At 43.1% G+C, this 19,681-nt stretch overlaps 1 protein-coding gene across 2 annotated transcripts in view; it reads left to right on the forward strand.

Moving 5' to 3' along the window:
• ANXA6 (annexin A6) overlaps window positions 1-19,681 on the forward strand; it is a 96,958-nt gene that overhangs the window by 50,914 nt on the left and 26,363 nt on the right. For both annotated transcript variants that reach the window (XM_033927135.1, XM_033927136.1), the window contains exons 14-18: window positions 7,202-7,280; window positions 11,836-11,917; window positions 13,383-13,477; window positions 14,397-14,510; window positions 17,599-17,689. In XM_033927135.1, coding sequence (XP_033783026.1) covers window positions 7,202-7,280; window positions 11,836-11,917; window positions 13,383-13,477; window positions 14,397-14,510; window positions 17,599-17,689 — 461 coding nt within the window. The remainder of the gene's footprint in view (window positions 1-7,201; window positions 7,281-11,835; window positions 11,918-13,382; window positions 13,478-14,396; window positions 14,511-17,598; window positions 17,690-19,681) is intronic.

The following is a 19,681-nucleotide window of genomic DNA, read 5'->3' on the forward strand; positions in this document are numbered from 1 at the left end:
AAAAAGTGCAATACAATATACATAGAAATAATAATAATCAAATAAGCACTTATAATCAATCAGTATCAATAGAAAAATAAAACCCCTCTCCCGTCCAACATTTTGCAAACAAAAGATATATTCCCCACCCTCCCCTTACCTCCTCTTTTACTAAGGTGCTCTTACCGATTAGCGTGCACTAACGCGTCCATAGAATAACATACACGTGTTAGCGTTAGCACGCGCTAATCGGTTAACGCACCTTAGTAAAAGAGGGCCTCGATTGTTTTAAATTTTTTTTTTAAATTAGCTTCATTTGCATGGTCAATTACCATGCCAATTAAACCAATTTAGGTTGCATGCGGTTTTCAGTTAGGCCTCGCTAGGCATTCACGTTTAGGGCCCTTAGCGGCACCTAACCTAGGGCGCAATTTATAGAATCAGGCCCTAAGGACTTACATTCTAATTGTGTGCTAATCAATTATCATGCCCCCTTAATTTTGTAATTTTACTGATATGTTCATTGCTTAGAATTTTGAATAAGCGATCAATCAAATTTATAATAAATTTGAAACTTGAAATGTGGCTACACTAATTGATTAGCGCAGACACGCCCACTCTCCACCCACAGACACTCCCCCTTGGGAAAAAAAATCAACGTTTTAGCATGTGGGTAAGCATGTACACATGTGTACTTTACTGGGGGACACAGCCCACGCCACAGCCATTTTAAGCTGCAGTAAGCGTATGTTAGGACTCCCAGATGCCTTGGAAAAAACCTTGGTAAAAGGGCCCCTAAAGGTATGTTATTAATTGCTTTCTGCACAAGAAGAACAGTGGATAAAAGTGTGTAGTACCTGGATGAGCACAGAAAAGGCAAAAAAAAAAAAATCAAACAAAAGTAAAGGAAAAAAAACTCTAACAATAAAAATTTGAGGCACAAAAGCAATATTAACAAAGAGAACCCGTTACGGTCCGTGTTTCTGCACTATCCCCCTCCCCCACCCCACCCACTCCCGTTTTACTAACATGCGCTAAGTGTTTTAGCGGGCGTTTAGTGCATGCTAAATCTACGCGCACGCTAACCGCTAATGCGCCCATAGACTAACATGCACGCGTTAGCTTTTAGCGCGTGGTTAGCACGCGCTAAAAAGCATAGCCTTAGTAAAAGGAGCCCTATGCCTTCCACAGGAGTCCGTGTAACTCGGAAATTGTAAAAAGATGGAGGACAATTGTAACAGACCATGTCATCCAGGTATTACACACTTTAATCCACTGTTCTACTTGTGCTTTAATTTAGTGGATTGTTTTTCCTTTTTGTTGCTGGCCGATTTAAAATTGCTTTCTGAACATCATCAATGAGTCCATTTTCTTTAGTTCTAAAGGTAAGCTATTGTGCAAATTTGGACCAGCCACTTAGAAGACAGTAGAGTGAAGTTCTAGGAGACTAATTGTTCAGAAGGTTGGAAAATCTGAAGGGTTTGGAGGTTTTTTTCTAGACTTCTTAAAGATCACGCTAGTTTATAAACTTTGAAGGTAGAGGACAATTCTGAAGGAGCTGCTTTATTCAAAGCTTTCAAAATTAACTCCCATCCCCTTTTTTTATGAAGCCATATTAAGGGTTTTTTTTAAATTGCAGGCCGCAGTGGTAAAAGCTCCAACACTCATAGAATTCCTATGAGCATCAGAGCTTTTACCACGTGGCCTGTAATTTTAAAAAAAACTACCTCACTCGGCTTCATAAAAGAAAGGGGGTAGGGGTGTCATTGTTAGGACTGAATTCAATTCTAGATGAAACTGGAAGCCAATGAAGAAATGCTAGAACTGGTGTAAATGCTTTGTAAATTCCCCTGAGAAGATCCCATTCTTTAATTCTGCCTAGAGTCAATTCGGAAACTCATATCAGTATTTCCCGTGACCCCCTGACTGAAGAGTCATTAGGTTCAGCAGCTGTCCTTTGTCCGGTGAGGTTAGGTTTTCAACATTCAGGCTGAAAGGGGCTAAGATCGGGTGCAGGTCAAGCTTGGTGCAAGAACAAAGGCCGAGCGAGGATCTGATATTCTGAGTGAGAACAGAATTCTCAATAATTAATGATGCTTCAGAAGGGGCTGTTGACATCTACAGAGGTAAATGATTTGGTTTGAAGGTTGTGACCCTCGCAATATGGAAGGCGTGGAATGGGTAGATGTGAATCACTCGTTTACCATCTCCAAAACTACAAGGACAAACTACAAGGACAAACTGAAGGGACAAATTAGAATATACATTAAAACCCTGGATTGCAAGTAATAATAATAACTTTATTCTTCTATACCGCCACAATCTTGCGATTTCTAGGCGGTTTACAATCAAGAGAGCTGGACATTCAGCGAGTTACAATGTGCAGATAGTCAGAGGAAATACAGAGTGCAGAAACAACTAATTAAAAAACAACTTCGTTCACTGGAGCGAAAATGGAGGAAAGACAAAAACCAATTAAATCTTTCAAAATTTAAAGACCATGCAAATCATTATAGAAACAAAATAAATCAGGCTAAATCAAAATATTACTCTAAACAAATCATACAGGCTAAAAACACATCAGTTCTATATAATATTTTAAAATCAATTAATCATCAATCAAAAAATTTTCCACATGATATTAAATCTCAGCCAACCGCGCAAGAATTAGCAGATAGTTTCATGGATAAGATTAAAAAAATAAGAAATAGCTTTTCATCACAACAACAATCTATAATATCATTAGATCATGAACCTAATTTATCACTTACCTCCAAATGTTCCCAGTTCAAAGTTCCCAGTCTCAAGGAACTAGAATTAATCATCAAAACCATCAATCATAAAGGAACATTCAATGAATCAATTTCCCCCATCATTCTCAAGAAATACTTTTCAATATTTGGCCCCCATATACACACTTTAATCAAATGTAGTTTACAACAAAGCAAAGTGCCCTCAGAATGGAAAAAATCTACGATACGACCAGTTATTAAAGATCAAAAAATAGGATCAGAAATAAAAACTAATTACAGACCAATTGCTAATCTTCCATTCTTAGCTAAAACAATTGAAAAAATTATATTTAACCAATTAACAGAATACATCGAAAAAACCAATATACTGCATCCAAACCAAACAGGATTTAGACAAAATCATTCTACGGAACACTCACTAATTGGTATGACTACGTCTCTAATTTATCACTTAGATCACCATACTTCTGTAATTTTGATTTCCCTTGACTTATCATCTGCATTTGACACTATTGATCATTGTCTTTTAATAAATAGACTTAAGTCAATCGGTTTAACTGACCAAGTTTTGCTCTGGTTTCAATCTTATTTCAATAACCGTTCATCAACTGTCTTTTTCAATGATTCAACATCAGAAAGTTATTCACTTCCTTATGGAATCCCACAAGGATCAATATTATCGCCTATCCTATTTAATATTTTCTTAGCTCCTCTGATGACATTATGTCAGTCCATAGGATTTACAGTATTTGCGTATGCAGATGATATACAACTATTACATCCAATTCATACCAAAAATTTAAGTGAAATAGTAACAATTAACAACAAACTGGATCAAATCCAAAATTGGCTTGAAAGTAATAAACTATCCTTAAACATTCAGAAAACTAACACTTTGTTCTTTCCGTGGAAAGAAGACGAAACACTTTCTTTTCCTATTTCTATTAAGGGTATTTCTTTGCAAATGGCCAAAAACATTAGGATCTTAGGAGTAATATTTGACAACAAATTATCTTTTCATGATCATATAAGTCAAGTGGTCAAGTCAACCTTTTACAGACTCCGTCAGATTCGATCTATATCAAAATTTCTATGTACACAATCTCTGAATATCCTACTTCATTCTCTCGTAATCTCTAAACTTGACTATTGTAATTCCCTTTTCATTGGTTTGCCTCAAAAAGAGCTTAGACGATTACAGTTAATACAGAACGCCTCCATTAAAATTATATATAATGCCAAAAAGTTTGACCATGTGTCACCTCTACTCAGGAAGGCTCATTGGCTCCCGGTCGCACACCGTATCATTTACAAACAATGTTTACTTACACATAAAACTTTAGAATCTAAAACTCCAGCCTTTATCTATAGAGTATTAATACCATATACCTCTTCTAGATCTCTCAGATCACAGGATCAACATCTCTTAGCTATCCCCTCATTGAAAGTCATTAACACAAGACGTACCACAATATTCTCTATAACAGCCCCTCAGTCCTGGAATAACCTCCCACTTTACTTAAGACTAGAAAAAAATTTAGGGAAATTTAAAGCTCATCTTAAAAGTTTCTTATTTACAGATGCATTTAATGATTAGATATATTAATGACTAATTCTTTCTGCGTTATCAACTTAATTCTACCAATTTACTGTTTACCCCTCCTAATGTATTTCCCTTGAATTTTTTTTTTTTTTTTAACATAATAACTGTATGTAACTTTCGAATTAAATAACTTTCCTTATGTTTGAGTATTGTCAGTTAAATCCCACCTAAGGTTTAATTTTCTTTATTGTTTGTTTTTATTGTAAATGATATATTAATTAACTTTTTGAACATATTGTACATCGCCTAGAAATGTGAATAGGCGATAAATCAAGACATTTAATAAACTTGGAAACTTGGAAGAAGCAAAATTATAGATATACAGTTTGCTGAGCGAGAGTATAAGGTATACAGATTGGAAGAAATTTCCAAGTGGGCCTGTTAGGAGAAGGCCGTGCAATTTTGAAAGTACAGCGAAAATTACAATCTAATATAATAAAATGCTAGGCCGCGCATGCGCACTAAAAAAAACGTGTTCCCTGATCCGTCCCGAAAACACGAGTGCGCATGCGCACGTTTTACGTCATCACCTACTCTCCACCTCGCGCCACCTATCACTGTCATCACCTGCTCTCCACCGATCACTGTTCCTCCTGCACCATGCCACGCCAGGCATGTCCGCAGCCGGCCTCAAGCTCCTGGGGGCCGGCGGCGCTGTGCTGAGGTCCCGCCTCCCGCTTCCGCACTACATGGCGCCGCCAGACCCGGCCCTACAATGAGATCCGCGATCGGGTTGCCATGGAAACCCCGCCGCAGCCTCGCAGCTAGGTAGGGGGACAACAATCGCGCTTATGTTCAAGCCACCGCCACGACTCCCCTCTCGAACCGCACCAGGATCGAGAGAGGAGTTGCGGCGGGGGCTTGAGCATAAGCGCCATTGTTGTCCCCCTACCTAGCCGCGAGGCTGCGGCGGCCTTCCTCACCCGGCTCACATTGAATCCAAGTAAAAAACCGGGGCTGCCTAAAGAAACAAAGTTTCACGGTGCTTGGCCCGCAAAACAATTCCTGCCGTTGCCGAAATTTGGCCCACCGTTCCTTCCCTTCCTCCATCAGGTACAGTTCAGCTCCGCCTATGTTAAAAGGAGCTGCTTTGAAATTGGAGCCCTGCCGCCACCGTAACACGTTCCCTCTGCCGCGGTCCCATATGTCAGAGAAGGGGCGGGACCAAGGCAGAGGGGAACGTGCTACAGCAGTGGCAGGCCTCCGATTTCGACGCGGCTCCTTTTAACATTGGTGGATTCACTGCACCTGATGGAGGGAGGGAAGGAAAGGTGGTTGGGCGCTGTTGAGCCCCTCTTTGCCCTCAGACCCTGTCCTAACTGCTCCCTCCTGTCTCAGACCACTGGGGGGAGGTGCCTGTCTTCAGCTGCAGGGATGGAGGGAGGGAAGAAGAAAGAAGGGGCCCTGGCAAGCGAGTTATGAAAAGCCAACCATAGCCTGGGACCCCTACATGATATGAATAATGACCAGACAACAAAAGGTAAGAAAAATAATTTTATTTTCTGTTTTGTGATTACAATATGTCAGATTTGAAATGTGTCTTGAGGGAGGCTTACGCCGCGGCTTTGGACAGAGGGGTACCATTTTCGTGGGAGCCGGCCTTCGGAGAGGCTTGGGACGCGGGGACGGATGCGGGAGGGGCTGCCGCTGCGAAGGGCTTTGGTGGGGGAGCCAGCCAGACCACAAGTGTGGGGACGTTGTAAGCGCGGATTGGTCAAGGAGCCGCCGCTGCTGAAGCTTTGAAATTGCTCTCCCACCGTCACTCCCTCCCGCCACGGCTCTGCCTCTGCCCCTGCCCAGGTTCAAAAGCAGGAGACATCTAGCACCCGTTAATCTAACGGGCTTAAACACTAGTATGATAATAATAACAATTTGTATATATCACAGAATGCGGACTTAAGAGGGGAGAGAGGAAAAGGGTAAGAGGTCGGGAGGACTGATATTGAGGAGAGAGGGAAGAGTAGGTCAGTTGTTCAGGTATTTCAGGAACAGGTGTCTTACAATACAATGTCTTGCAATAAAAGTACATACAGTATACACACGTCACAGCATCACAACTGAGCCGATGGTTCTTCTCTCTCTGACACTTCAAGAGTGTAGTGACTGTTATAAACAAGCAAACACTTGAAAAATGAGTACATACAGTATACACACGTCACATCATCACAACTGAGCCGATGGTTCTTCTCTCTCTCTGATACTGCAGGAGTGTAGTGACTGTTCTAAATGAGCGAGGTCTTGCAATACAAGTACATATAGTATTATGTATTAAAGTTTTGGGGTTTTGGAATGAATCGTCTGAGTTTCCATTATTTCCTAGGGGGAAATTCACTTTGATATACAAGTGCTTTGGATTACAAGCATGCTTCTGGAACAAATTATGCTCGCAAACCAAGGTTTTACTGTATATATACTGTATATATATATATATATATATATATATATATATATATATATATATATATATATATATATATATATACATATATGCCTCTGCTTTCGTCTCCTTTTACCTGTGTTTTCTCAGTGGGGGAGCTCCAAAGACTTGGGAAGTGTAGGTACAGTCGATTAGTTTTTGTCAGCTGAAGCTTTACTCGGTTTTACACAGCATTTGCTGTGGCACCACGGTAGTGAACCGGGCATTAGCTGGTGCCACTTCCCCCAACCTTTACAGTAATTTCTTAAGGGGTCCTTTTGCTAAGGCACGCTAACTGTTAAGGCGGTTAGTGCGCCTTGGTAAAAGGACCCCTAAATCTCCAAGTACAGGATGTCCAGGCCCAGTCTGTGTGCTCGGTAAGTTTATTTTTTTTTTTGTCTTGGTTTTGGAGCACTGATTGTCCTTGTGTCCTCTTGACTACCCTTCCAGTGCTGCAGGCGAGTTCTTTCCTGAAGCTGCCCAGGCGGCCTATCAGATGTGGGAACGCAGTGCAGTGGCTCAATTGGAGGTTTGAACAGATTGCCTGCCCTGCCTTTTCTGCTACCTGCTTCCTTGCGTTTGACTTTTAGGACCACTTGATTTTTTTTGCTTCTTTCCCACGTGCCTTACAGCTCTGCAACTGACCCCCCCCCCCCCAAGCTTTTCTTTCAAGTTCTGCATGTGTAACTGACCCAGCTAATCTGATAACCACGATTTGGTACATTAAAGGGTATTCCACACCGTGGTCACAGTGCAGGAACAGCAACCAGTTGGAGGTTTGTGGATTTTGTGTCCGCCCCCAGTTTTGGTTACTGTTCCTTCTTTTCATCTGGAGTGGCTGCAAAACTGACAAATGAAACTTGTTCTCGGTGTCGGAAACGCTGGTATGGAATAGCCGTTAATGCGTGGGTTTTCATGTTTGAGCGAGCAGCATTGCTCTAACAGAGACTTGATGCGCTTACAGTTCTGTAGAAATACCCCCCCCCCCCCACCCACAATATTTTTACTAACTTGGTATTTGCTGATAAATTGCAACATGCCCAGTTTTAGAGATCCTGCTGTCTCTGACCCCTTATTAACCTGTAGATCAGTAGTTCTGCTGGTGATAGAGTTTACTGCAAAATTAGGGTACTGGTGAGTTACATCAGGTACAGTAATTAGTTTCCTGGCCTTAGAACAGGGTTTCTCTACCCAGTCCTTGGGGCACACCAAGTTCCATTGGGTTTTCAGGATATCTACAATGAATATGCATGAGGTAGATGCACGTCCTCTTTGGCGTGCAAATCTATCTCATGCATATTCATTGTAGACATCCAGAAAACCTGATGGGATTCGGAGTGCCCTGATGACTGAATTGAAAAGGTCTGCCTTAGAGGATATACAATCTAAATTTGCACCTGAGACAGTGGAGGATTAAACAATTTCTCCAAGATCACACGGATTGGCATTCTGGATTAAAAATTTTATGTCAGATGTCTTCAAGTAACGCCCCAGGGTTGAATTGTGCACTAAATCTGAAAAGAAAGTGGCATAAGTGCACTTGTGTTATCCGCAGTGCAATTAATGTGCAGGAAGGCCTGAATTCTCTATACGGTGCCGGCCAGCAATTACATATCAAACACTTGATGGCGCCCTAGAGAGAATCGCGCCTCTGGGACAGATAGGTGCCAGAAATGTGGGCCAAGGTTTTCTAAGCCTACGTTTCCCCCGCCTATCTATACCGTGAATCGTACTTATGTAGGCGCGATTGTGTAGGCAGACACTTTCATTGTACCATTTTTCACCATTTTAAATGGCATTTCTCAATTAACTACTAGCACCTAAGATTTGGCACCGTTTATAGAATATCCCCCCCCAAAGTGTTTTGTCTCAGTGTTATTAGTATAAGGCTAGCACAGAGCCTTTGCAGTTATCAGCACCTAATTTTTGCCATTAGTATTCAATACAGTAATTGCAAAATTGAATACACTTGAGTAAAAGGAGCCCTAGCTAGAGAGATGAGTGCTCTAAGACAGTGTTTCTCAGGCGGTCCTGGAATAGCCCCCTTGCCAGTCAGGGTTTCAGTATATCCACACCTCTCAATGGTTTAGATCCTAGAATCTCCAGGGTCCACTTTAAATGTGCCTGTCTAGCTTTCAAGATCCTACACGGTATCCTCCCTCCCTTTATCCCTCTTACTTGGAATTTTTCTAACCCTAATACCCACCACACCTCTCCACAAATTGATACTTTCCTTCCCCTCGCTAAAAGGCATCTCCCGTTCAGGAAGGCTAGGATCCTCCCTCCCCTTCAAAATCACTGAGCTCTGGAACAACCTTACCTCCCCTCTTCGGAGCTTGAGCTCTCTCCAAGTTTTCCGCAAACACCTGAAAACCTGGCTTTTCTCAAAAATGTAAGCCTCTCTCCAACTCTGGAGCCTCTCCCCTCTTCAGAGCTTGAGCTCTCTCCAAGTTTTCTGCAAACATCTGAAAACCTGGCTTTTCTCAAAAATTGTAAGCCTCTCTCCAACTTTGATAGTCCTCAAAATCTCTTCATATTTGGCTTCCCTAGTTCTCTAATTATTCTTCAGTCTTCAACCTCTAACCCTTTATTGTAGTTCCTTCCTATTACATCTCCTGTAAACCGTGCCGAGCTCTACGAACGTGGAGAAGATGCGGTATACAAACCTAAGGATTAGATTAGATTAGATATATTTTATGTGGATTATCAAATTGCACTTTTGTAAATAAAGCCTGCATCTTGAACATCACCATCTCCACAGAGTCTTCGTTTTCGCTGGATTTTGCATTTCCTGTGGGATTAAGGGTCAATCTTGTTTGTTTTCCTGTTATTTTATTCTTACAAAATTTTGCTATACTTAATTACGGCGTTCCCCCGGTTGTTCGCGGTCCCGATCCTGATTGGATAAGGCCCGGCTTCGTGCAGGAAGAGGCGGTCGGAACAAACCACGAGTGATTTCCTGCGCTCGCGTCGCTCCAGCTGCTCTCCTGCTGCCCTCTCCCGCTGCCCTCTTCAGGCTCCCCCATGAAAAACCATATTTGTGGTTTTTCGAGATTCGCAAGGGTTCCTGGAATGGAACCCCCGTGAATCTCGGGGGAGCACTGTATTATTCTGCTCTGATGGAACTTGCTTGGACTGAACTCTGCTTCAAGGAAGGCAGTATATAACAGTTGTGCCTATTTTATTTTTGGCACTGCCAGTGGCGTAGCGAGGGTGAGAGGTGCCTGGGATGGTGGCGCCCCTCCCCTGCTCCTTCCCCTCCCCTCCCCCCAAGCGTACCCCTTCCATATGCCATATCTCTTTTAACTTCCCTGGCGTGAGCAGCATCACCAGCTTGCTGCCCGCGTTGACGTTGGCGCTTCCTCTGACATCACTTCCTAGGCACGGGACCTGGAAGTGACATCAGAGGGAGAGCTGATGCTGGCATGAACAGCAGGTTGGAGTTGCTGCTTGCGCCGGTGAAGAGACAGAGGTATGGTGGGTGGGGGTGGGGGTGGGGGAAAGAAGTGGAAAGGAGTGGGAAGACGGAGAGGAGGAAGGATGCCAGTACACTCGCCAAGATGGCATCCGGGGCAGACCGCTCCCCCCCTTATTATGCCACTGCGCACTGCTTTGGGTGACTTGTCCAGTTCAAGGAAGGGGTTTGCAAAGTTTCATAAATAAGTTAGATTTGCATTTTAACAGAGAGATCTATTGCTCCACTTTTGCTAAAACTTCATTGGCTCCCAATTATTTTGGTGATGGGACAAAAGCGCGTGAGACTTCAGTGCACCGACATTGCAGCGCAGACAATTTGGCGCAAGACCCCAGCGCACCGCCGAAAAAGTTACTTTTAAAGAGCTCCGACACGGGATGTGAGTAGGGAATCCCCCCCCCAGTTTACTTCATACTCTTCGCGCTGCCGTTGGGGGGGGTGGGGGTGCAACCCCCCCCCCCCATTATAGAGAAAACTTCACTTTTTCCTAAAAAATCGGGCAAAAGTTAAGTTTACTCTATAATGGAGGATTCCAACCCCCAAACCCTCCCCCCCCCAACAGCAGCACGAAGAGTATGAAGTAAACTGGGGGGGGGATTCCCCACTCACACCCCGCGTCGGAGTTCTTTAAAAGTAACTTTTTAGGCAGCGCACTGGAGTCTTGCGCTGATTTGTCTGCACTGCAATGTCGGTGCGCCGAAGTCCCGCGTGCAAATGATTATGAACCATTATTTCTAGAGTCTATTTCAAATGTGCCTGCTTTACATTTAAGATCTTACGTGGCATCTTTCCTTCCTTCCTATATTTTGGAATTCTACAAGATCTGAGATTACCAAACCAACTCAAAAACTTAAATTATTTTTCCCTACGCTGAAAAGCGTCATCTATATTGGAAAGCTAAGGAAGTCTCTTCTTTTCTAAATGACTGAGCTCTGGAATAATTTTCCTGTCCAGTTGCGTGATCTGGGCTCTCTCTCCAATTATTCCGAAAACATCTGAAAACTTGGCTTTTTTCAAAATTGTGATCTTCGCCTCCCTCTATATCAGGGGTGTCCAACCTTTTGGCTTCCCTGAGCCGCATTGGCCGAAAAAAATGTTTCTGGGGCCACACAAATGTGCAAACGCTGCAGCAAGACAGAGAAGGGAGCCGGCAAGATGGTAAACACCAGGGGGCAGCAGAGGAAAACACTGCATCGCACTCAATCGGGGCCGCACAAAATACTTCACTGGGCCGCAGGTTGGACACCCCTGGTCTATATTATCCCTATCCCTATTGTATTCTTTTTCATTTTCTGTAAACCGTGCCAAGCTCTATCTTTATAGAGAAGATGCGGTATATTTTCCTAAGGTTTAGTTTAGTTTAGATCTGCCTGGAGGCAGTCTAGTCTTTTTTTTTTTTTTTTAATACAGTGGTAGTGTAGTTAGATCTCCCAGGTTTCCAAGCAGAGATAAGGAAGTGTTTATACCTCATCAGCTTGCTTTAATCCTACTAGCCACTTTCACCTTTGCTTGCAAGTTGAGAGCTGTGCTTTCCCTCCTCTTTCCTTAAAAAAAAAAAGGCAAAACTCTCTTACGATAATATAATATAGGATTCCAAATGTTTCTATAGCTCAAAGGGACTGTGCAACCGGCTGCCGGTTTCCATGCGGACAACGACGCCAAGACCTTGCGGAAGGCAATGAAGGGAATCGGTAAGTAGGATGCACGATGATACTACTGAGGAAGAAGGAGCATTGGGTTGGTCTTTGTACGTTTCTTGGGATACATTAGCCCCCTTTATGGAGAGATTCACCCAAGGCGGTGTACAGCTTAGCATAACACTATAACAACTGACATGATTAAACATAAGCACAGGATACAATTAATGAGGTAAACTCTTGAGTCAGGCAAATGGAATCCAAGAAATATGACTAGCATGAAAGAGTATAAAAAATGTACAGTTTCACAGCACAATACTGTAGACAATCGCAGGCTGCTCTTCAGGAGGATCAGCAGCGTAAGAGGAGCCGCCACCAGCACTTTTAAAACTAACCTTCGGCCGCAGCAGGCCAGCCCGCGGGAAGGGAAGGAGGAGGGGCCGAACGGAGCAGGCCAAATCGCATTAAGAGAAGGGAGGGGCCGAACGGAGCAGGACAGCTCACGTAAGAGAAGGGAATTGCTTCGCAGGGACCTGGAGGGGAAGGGAAATACCGCTGCTGCTTCTGCAAAGGAAAGTGGAGGGGGGGGAGGAGAGACAGAAAGAAATACAGGCAGACAAAGGAGGCCAGGGAGAGAGAGAGAGAGAAAAATAGCAGGAGGCAGAGAGACAGAAAGGAAGGAAGAAAAAGACAGGAACAGGGAGAGAGACATAAATAAAGAAAGACAGACAGGCATATATTCTAGCACCCGTTAATGTAACAGGCTTAAACACTAGTCATATAATAAAAATTTGATAAATGACAAGAGAGTACAAACTGTTAATCCTAACAGGCAGCCATAACAGACATAATATTCACAATGTCAGCATAATATAAATGAAAAACCTTGCTGTGCCGTATGCTTATACAGTACAATGGCTTTCATTAGAGAGGACAGTCGGATTAGGGCCTAGTACTGGGTGTCTACATTGAGGTGACACGGTGATAGAATTTGTCACTGTCTCCGTCCCTGCGGATAACCGCAGGAAACCATCCTGTGTCATTCTTTAGTGTCTTATCTCAACCTCAGTCCTTCTACACCAGCATTCTTCAATACAAGGCCTGAGGGTCAGTGGCTGAGCCCATTCATGCTCTGATTCTTATTTGAGCCAAGTATAGGCTAATGAAGCCATTGTGACATCACTGATGTGATTTGCTCTTGGGCATTGGTGGAATGAGGCATTATGACATCACAATATCTGCTCTGGATACCAGAGACTGTCATTCTTTAGTGTCTATTTCAACCTCAGTCCTTTTACACCAGCATACTTCAATGCAAGGCTTGAGGGTCAGTGGCTGTGCCCATTCTTCCTTCTCTCCTTAATGAATGACACAAGGATGGTTTCCTGCAGTGACGGAGACGGTGACAAATTCTGTCACCATGTTATTCTCTAGACACTGTGCCAAAGCTCAAATGAGAACAAATTTCATTGTATGCAATGGGAGGTGACGCTTATTAACTTGGCTGGTTCTGTTTCAGGTACTGATGAAGATACAATCATTAATGTCATTACCCAGCGCAGTAATGCTCAGCGACAAGAGATCAAAAAAGCATTTAAATCACACTTTGGCAGGGTAAGTATCATTAGTCTGTCTATGCATGCTTTCCACTCAGGGGCTGAGGCAATAACTACCACAACTACCACTTATCATTTCTATAGTGCTACATGTAGGTAGCACTATTCATTAAACACATAAGAGACAGTCTCTGCTCAACAGTTCATGCAATCTAATCGAAACAGACAAGCAGGACAACAAAGTGCATTAGGCATTGCGAGAGATTAATTCACTTTTTGCACCCAATTTTGTGGGTGCCTTACGCTAGAACAAGTTTGCATGTCAGCTGACTTGTGCTGACATTATAGCATAGTTCATTGGGCCCCTTTTACTAAAGCTTATTGTACGTTAACAGAATTAGCATGTGCTAAATGCTAAGAAGCTCATAGATATACAAAGGGCTTCTTAGCATTTGACATGTGCTAATTTTGTTATAGGATTTGTGGTCTGTTATGCAGCAGCTTATTTATGAAAAGTTAATTTGTGACACTGTAAACTGCTTAGATTTACCTTTGGTTTTATATTTGCGGAATATAATAAATAAATTGAACTTGAACTTGAACTTGGAGGGCCTCTGTGCCCTCGAGCCGCCCTTGGAGGGCCTCCGTGCCCTCAAGCTGCCCTTGGAGGGTTTCCGTGCCCTCGAGCCGCGGCTGCTAATTTAGTGTGCCGCGGCTCTCAAAGTTTACGAGACACTGAGACAGATAGAATACCTGTCTATTTGTTTGCCATCATTGCAATTTTTATTCCAGCAAAATGGCTTAATCCTGCAATTAGGCTTGAACTTTTTTCTCCTTTCTCCAGTCACACCAGTAGCTGCTGTCTTTTTTTTTTTTTTTTTAATTGGTTATATGGAGAGGCTACTCGTTTCCTCCTCTTCACTCTGCTTATTCACATGGTCTTTTTTTTTTTTTTTCCTTTCTTTCTTTCTTGGAAGGATCTGATGGCAGACTTGAAGTCAGAGCTCTCGGGCACCCTAGAGAAGGTGGCCCTTGGACTTATGATGACACCGGCCCAGTATGATGCTAAGCAATTAAAGAAAGCCATGGAGGTAAATCTCGGCGCCGCAACATTGATATAGCAGGTTCGGTGCATCCGAAATGGGGTGGGAGGGTGATGCCAACATTAATCACCGTCCTTTTCCCAGGATCTGCATTTGAATCTATGGCCCACTTTTCAAAAGGTAGATCCATGACTGATTGTGTCTATATTCTTGAGAAGGTCCCACGATATATACAAGTGCAGAAAATGCATGAGAGCCTGAAATGTGCTATGGAGTAGAGAGATGATTTCTAGTGAGCTGACAGGACTCTACGTCTATAGGACTGCAAGACAGTTTTGAAAGAGAAACTCCCAGTGGAGTGTCCCTTTAAAAATAGGTAATAGCTGGTCCTGCAAGGATTTGTTTTTGCTTTGTTTTTTTTTATTTTGCAAATACAAAAGAGTGCAGGTTAAACAACACACAGGGATTTCAACGAGAATCCCAAAAGGATCCTTAGCTGGTCTGCCTGGCTTTACATATGAAACCAGCAGTAGAAGCAACGGAGAGATTTTGTTCTTTTGTTTCTTCTGTTGGATTTACGTAAGGACATAAGAATGGCCATACTGGGACAGACAGAAGGTCCATCAATCCCAGCATCCTGTTTCCAACAATGGCCAAACCAGGTCACAAGTAACTGGCAAGATCCCAAAGAATAAAACAGATTTTATGCTGCTTATCCTAGGAACAAGCGGCGGATTCCCCCATCTTAATAATGGCTTATGGAGATTTTATTTTAGGGAATTATCCAAACCTTTTTTTAAACCCTGCTAAGCTAACTGATTTCACCACATTCTCTGGCAACAAATTCCAGAATTTAATTGCATGTTGAGTGAAGAAATATTTTCTCTGATTTGTTTTAAATCTACTACTTAGTAGCTTCATTGCATGTCCCCTAGACCTAGTATTTTGGAAAGAGTAAACAAGCGATTCGTATCTACCCATCCACTCCATATAGACCTCTATCATATCTCCTCTGAGCCATCTCTTCTCCAGGCTAAAGAGCCCTATCCACTTCAGCCTTTCCTTATAGGGAAGTTGTCCCATCCCTTTTATCATTTTGGCTGCCCTTCTCTGTACCTTTTCTAAGTTCGTATACCTTTTTTTTGATGCAGCAACCAGATTTGCATTCAAGGTGCGGCCACTCCATGGAGCGATACAAGGACGTTATAACATTCTTGGTTTTGTTTTCCATTTCTTTCCTGATAATTCCCACATTCCATTTGCCTTCGTAGCCTCCGATGCACCCTGAGCTGTGCGGTTTCAACGTATCCTCAACGATGACACCTAGATCCTTTTCCTGGGTGGTGTCGTGGGTCCCTGCATCACACAGCTATTGTTCGGGTTCCTCTTTCTCACATGCATCACTGCGCTTTCTCACATTAAATGTCATCTGCCATTTTGATGCTCAGATTTACTCTAACTCCACAGTACTGTATATCATTTTTTTTAATTATTTATTTTAAAATCTTTCAGCAAGTGTACAGGAATATGTCATTAATAACTACAATATAACACTATCATTTCAATGATTCTCAGAAAACACTGTGGTAATTCGCTGTACAAAATTGTTCCTATGGCAATTACATTACATTTCTAGACCACAAAACTTCTCGGATCAATGCGGTTCACAAAACGAAAAAATACTGGACCATCCCAGCGATCTACAGATTAGACATTAACCTTTTCTAATTCTCTAGAAATCTTGTGAATAATATCGATTTTAGTAATTTTCTGAAATGAATGTAAGAACAAGACCTTATGAATGAAGAATGTAGTTCCCTATCCCAGCTCGCTGCCTGGTAAGCAAATAAGCGCTGTTGGAACTTTTTATGAGTACAGCCTCGAACTGGAGGAAGAACAAATAGAGAGGTAATACGTAGTGGGCGATTTGCTTTGAACAAGGTGAATAGTTCTGATAGGTATTCAGGTGCCTGACCATATAAGACTTTATAACAAAGTGTCTCCAATTTCAACAGCACACGGGCTTCGAATGGAAGCCAATGACGCTCTCTATATAGTAGGCCCTCAGTATTCATGGGGGTTAGGTGCAGAGCCTGCCCGCGAATAAGTTTTTGGGCCGGTTCTGACCCAACCCACCTGCCTCCCTCCTGTGTCCCTGACTTTACCTGGTGGTCTAGCGGTGATGCGGGGCAGGAGCGATCTTCCTACACTCCTGCCCTGTGCAGAGCCATCATCAAAATGGCTGCCGTGAGTTCCTGTTGTAGCAATAGGAACTTACGGCAGCCATTTTGATGATGGCTCTGCATGGAGCAGGAGCGTAGGAAGATCGCTCCTGCCCCGCATCACCGCTAGACCACCAGATAAGGGTGGGGACACAGGAGGGAGGTAAGGTCTGGGGGCAAAAAAGTCCAGCACCCAAAAATTGCAAATAACCGAATTTGCGAGCGGGGAAACCGCGAATCAGGAGGGGGAGCTGTAGTAGGATGTAATATGATCTGATTTCTTCAAATCGAAGATCAAAACGTACTGCTACATTCTGTATTCGTCACAATCTGAGCATGTTTGTACGATGTCTGTCAAATTTGGCATAACGGGTATTTTCTATGGTTATCTGGGTGGCATTTCTACAGAGTGGTATTCTAATATAAATCTCCATTTATCACACTGTACTGTGGTTTTCTTCAGACAGACACCTGTGGGAAGAAACGTCTACCGACATATTTAAATCAAATATACAAACATTCTTATTTAAAGATGCCTACGATTTATAACTCTCCTATCAGCAAATAATAACATCAAAGGAATAGCAAATCCCTCCCACTGTACTTACCTTTCATTGGTTTTCTTTCTTATTACAAATTGTATTCCCTTCCCCTCTCCACACGTATCGATTAGTATTGTTATTGTTTCTGTCTTAAGTCACGTCACCTCATTGATTTTAAAATTTTATATTTTACCTGTTTTGTTCACCGCTTAGACAATTGTATTTTTTAAACGGTATATCAAGTTTTAAATAAACTTGAAAACGTGATTTCAAGTGCAGTACCCTTAAGGCAATAGCGTGGATTTAGCAGTGACAAAGTAATGAATCAGTTTGACTTTTTGTGTTCTTAGCTCGTGTCTTTATGGTTTTCAGGGAGCGGGCACTGATGAGAAAGCTCTTATTGAAATCTTGACTACTCGGACCAACCAAGAAATCCATGCAATTAACCAGGCCTATCAGGAAGGTAAGTCAATGATAGGTTTACCGGAAACCTTCATACAAAATTAGCACAACATGGAGGATTCCACCCATTGCCCAGTCAGTTGTGTTTCTTATCAGCTCTCTAGCAAAAATGGAACTTGCCCCCCCAAAAGTTGACCGCTGAGGTAAAAAAATATTATGAAGTTTGGTTCCGTTCTCTTAACTTATCTGGAATCACACACATCAACCAGGAATGAGTACACTGGAATAAATTTAAAATGTAGTAAAGTCTATTTTATTTATATAATAGGACCCGACACAGTCCGTGTTTTGGCCTAAAAGTCCTTTTATATAAATAAAATTGACTTTACTGCATTCAAGATTTATTCCAGTGGGTGTCAGGTCGCGCAGACAATTGAGCGCAGCGTGGAGGCGTGCGCCGCACAAAATTACTGTTTTTACGGCTCCGACGGGGGGGGGCGTGTCACTTTACTTAATAGAGATCGCGCCGCGTTGTGGGGGCGTTGTGGGGGGCGTGGGGGGTTGTAACCCCCCACATTTTACTGAAAACTTCACTTTTTTCCTGTTTTTAGGGAAAAAGTTAAGTTTACAGTAAAATGTGGAGGGTTACAACCCCCCAAACCCCCCACAACGCCGGCGCGATCTCTATTAAGTAAACTGGGGGGGGCTCCCCAACAAAACCCCCCCGTCGGAGCCCCTAAAAACTTTAATTTTCTTCGGCGCGCGCCTCCGTCTTGCGCTCAGTTGTCGGCGCGCGCCTTTGTCTTTCGCCGACTTGTCTATGAACCATTCCAGAGTACTCATTCCCTGTTGATGTGTGCAGTTCCATCCCCACTTTAGTTGTGTTTGTATGTTCTTCGTGAGGGTGAGGTTGTCTTCTTCGTTTTGGGGGGATTATCTGGAACAGTGAAAGCTAATGTCTGTCAGCTGGAGATGCTCAAAACATTCTACAATTCTAAAGAGACTGAATGTGAACATTGGTTCAAGGTTTGAGATAGGCTATAGTTCAGTGTCTCTCAAACTTTTTTAGCTCCGGCACACTAAACGGAGCAAATGTTTTTCATGGCACATTATAATTGAAATTATAAAATTGCAAAACCAACAGAAAAATTAAATTTGAGACTTATTTATTTAAAGTTCTTTAAGTTATATATGGGTAATTGCAACAGTGGCGAAACTAGTTAGAATAGAATTGCTAATCAATGCGGTGGATATGCTTGGTTTGGAGTGCAAGTTAACTCACAACATGACCCAGTAGTCGACAAGCAAACACACATTTCATCATCCACCATCTGCAGTCGTTCTCTTTTTTTAAAATTTAATTTCTGTCAGAGCTGAAAATCCAAGTTCGCAAAGATAAGAAGATCCAAATGGTAACATTTGTTGCTCGGGTTAGGATTAGAGGTCTGCATGGGAACGGGGATCGCGGGAATCCCGCGGGTCCAGCGGGGGTCCCGCGAGAATCCCCCCCTAACCCACGGGACTCCCACGGGGACCCCCTATGGCCCACGGGACTCCCACGGGGATGGAAGGCTTTGGAAGCAGGGTTCATCCATATAATATAATGGACACGTCAGCCTTAGTAAAAGAGGGGGTTTATAAGTGAATTACCTGAACAGAAAACAAAAAAAGGGTTTCACCAAAGAGATTCCACAAGGAAAACAGCAGCGCAAACACAAAAGAAACTGGAATTGATGATCCTGTCAGAAGTAATTGATGCTTTTTATGAGGACGGGCGGGGATGGAGGTAATTCCTTGCGGGGATGGGTGGGGACAGAGAGGATCCTGGCGGGGACGGAGAGGATCCTGGTGGGGACGGAGAGGATCCTGGTGGGGACGGAGAGGATCCTGACGGGGATGGGTGGGGACGGAGAGGATCCTGGCGGGGACGGGTGGGGCGGAGAGGATCCTGGCGGGAACGGGTGGGGACGGAGAGGATCCTGGCGGGATCGGGTGGGGACGGAGAGGATCCTGGCGGGATCGGGTGGGGACGGAGAGGATCCTGACGGGGACG

This window comes from Geotrypetes seraphini, chromosome 18 (assembly GCF_902459505.1).
Source record: "Geotrypetes seraphini chromosome 18, aGeoSer1.1, whole genome shotgun sequence".
Taxonomy (NCBI): Eukaryota; Metazoa; Chordata; class Amphibia; order Gymnophiona; family Dermophiidae; genus Geotrypetes; species Geotrypetes seraphini.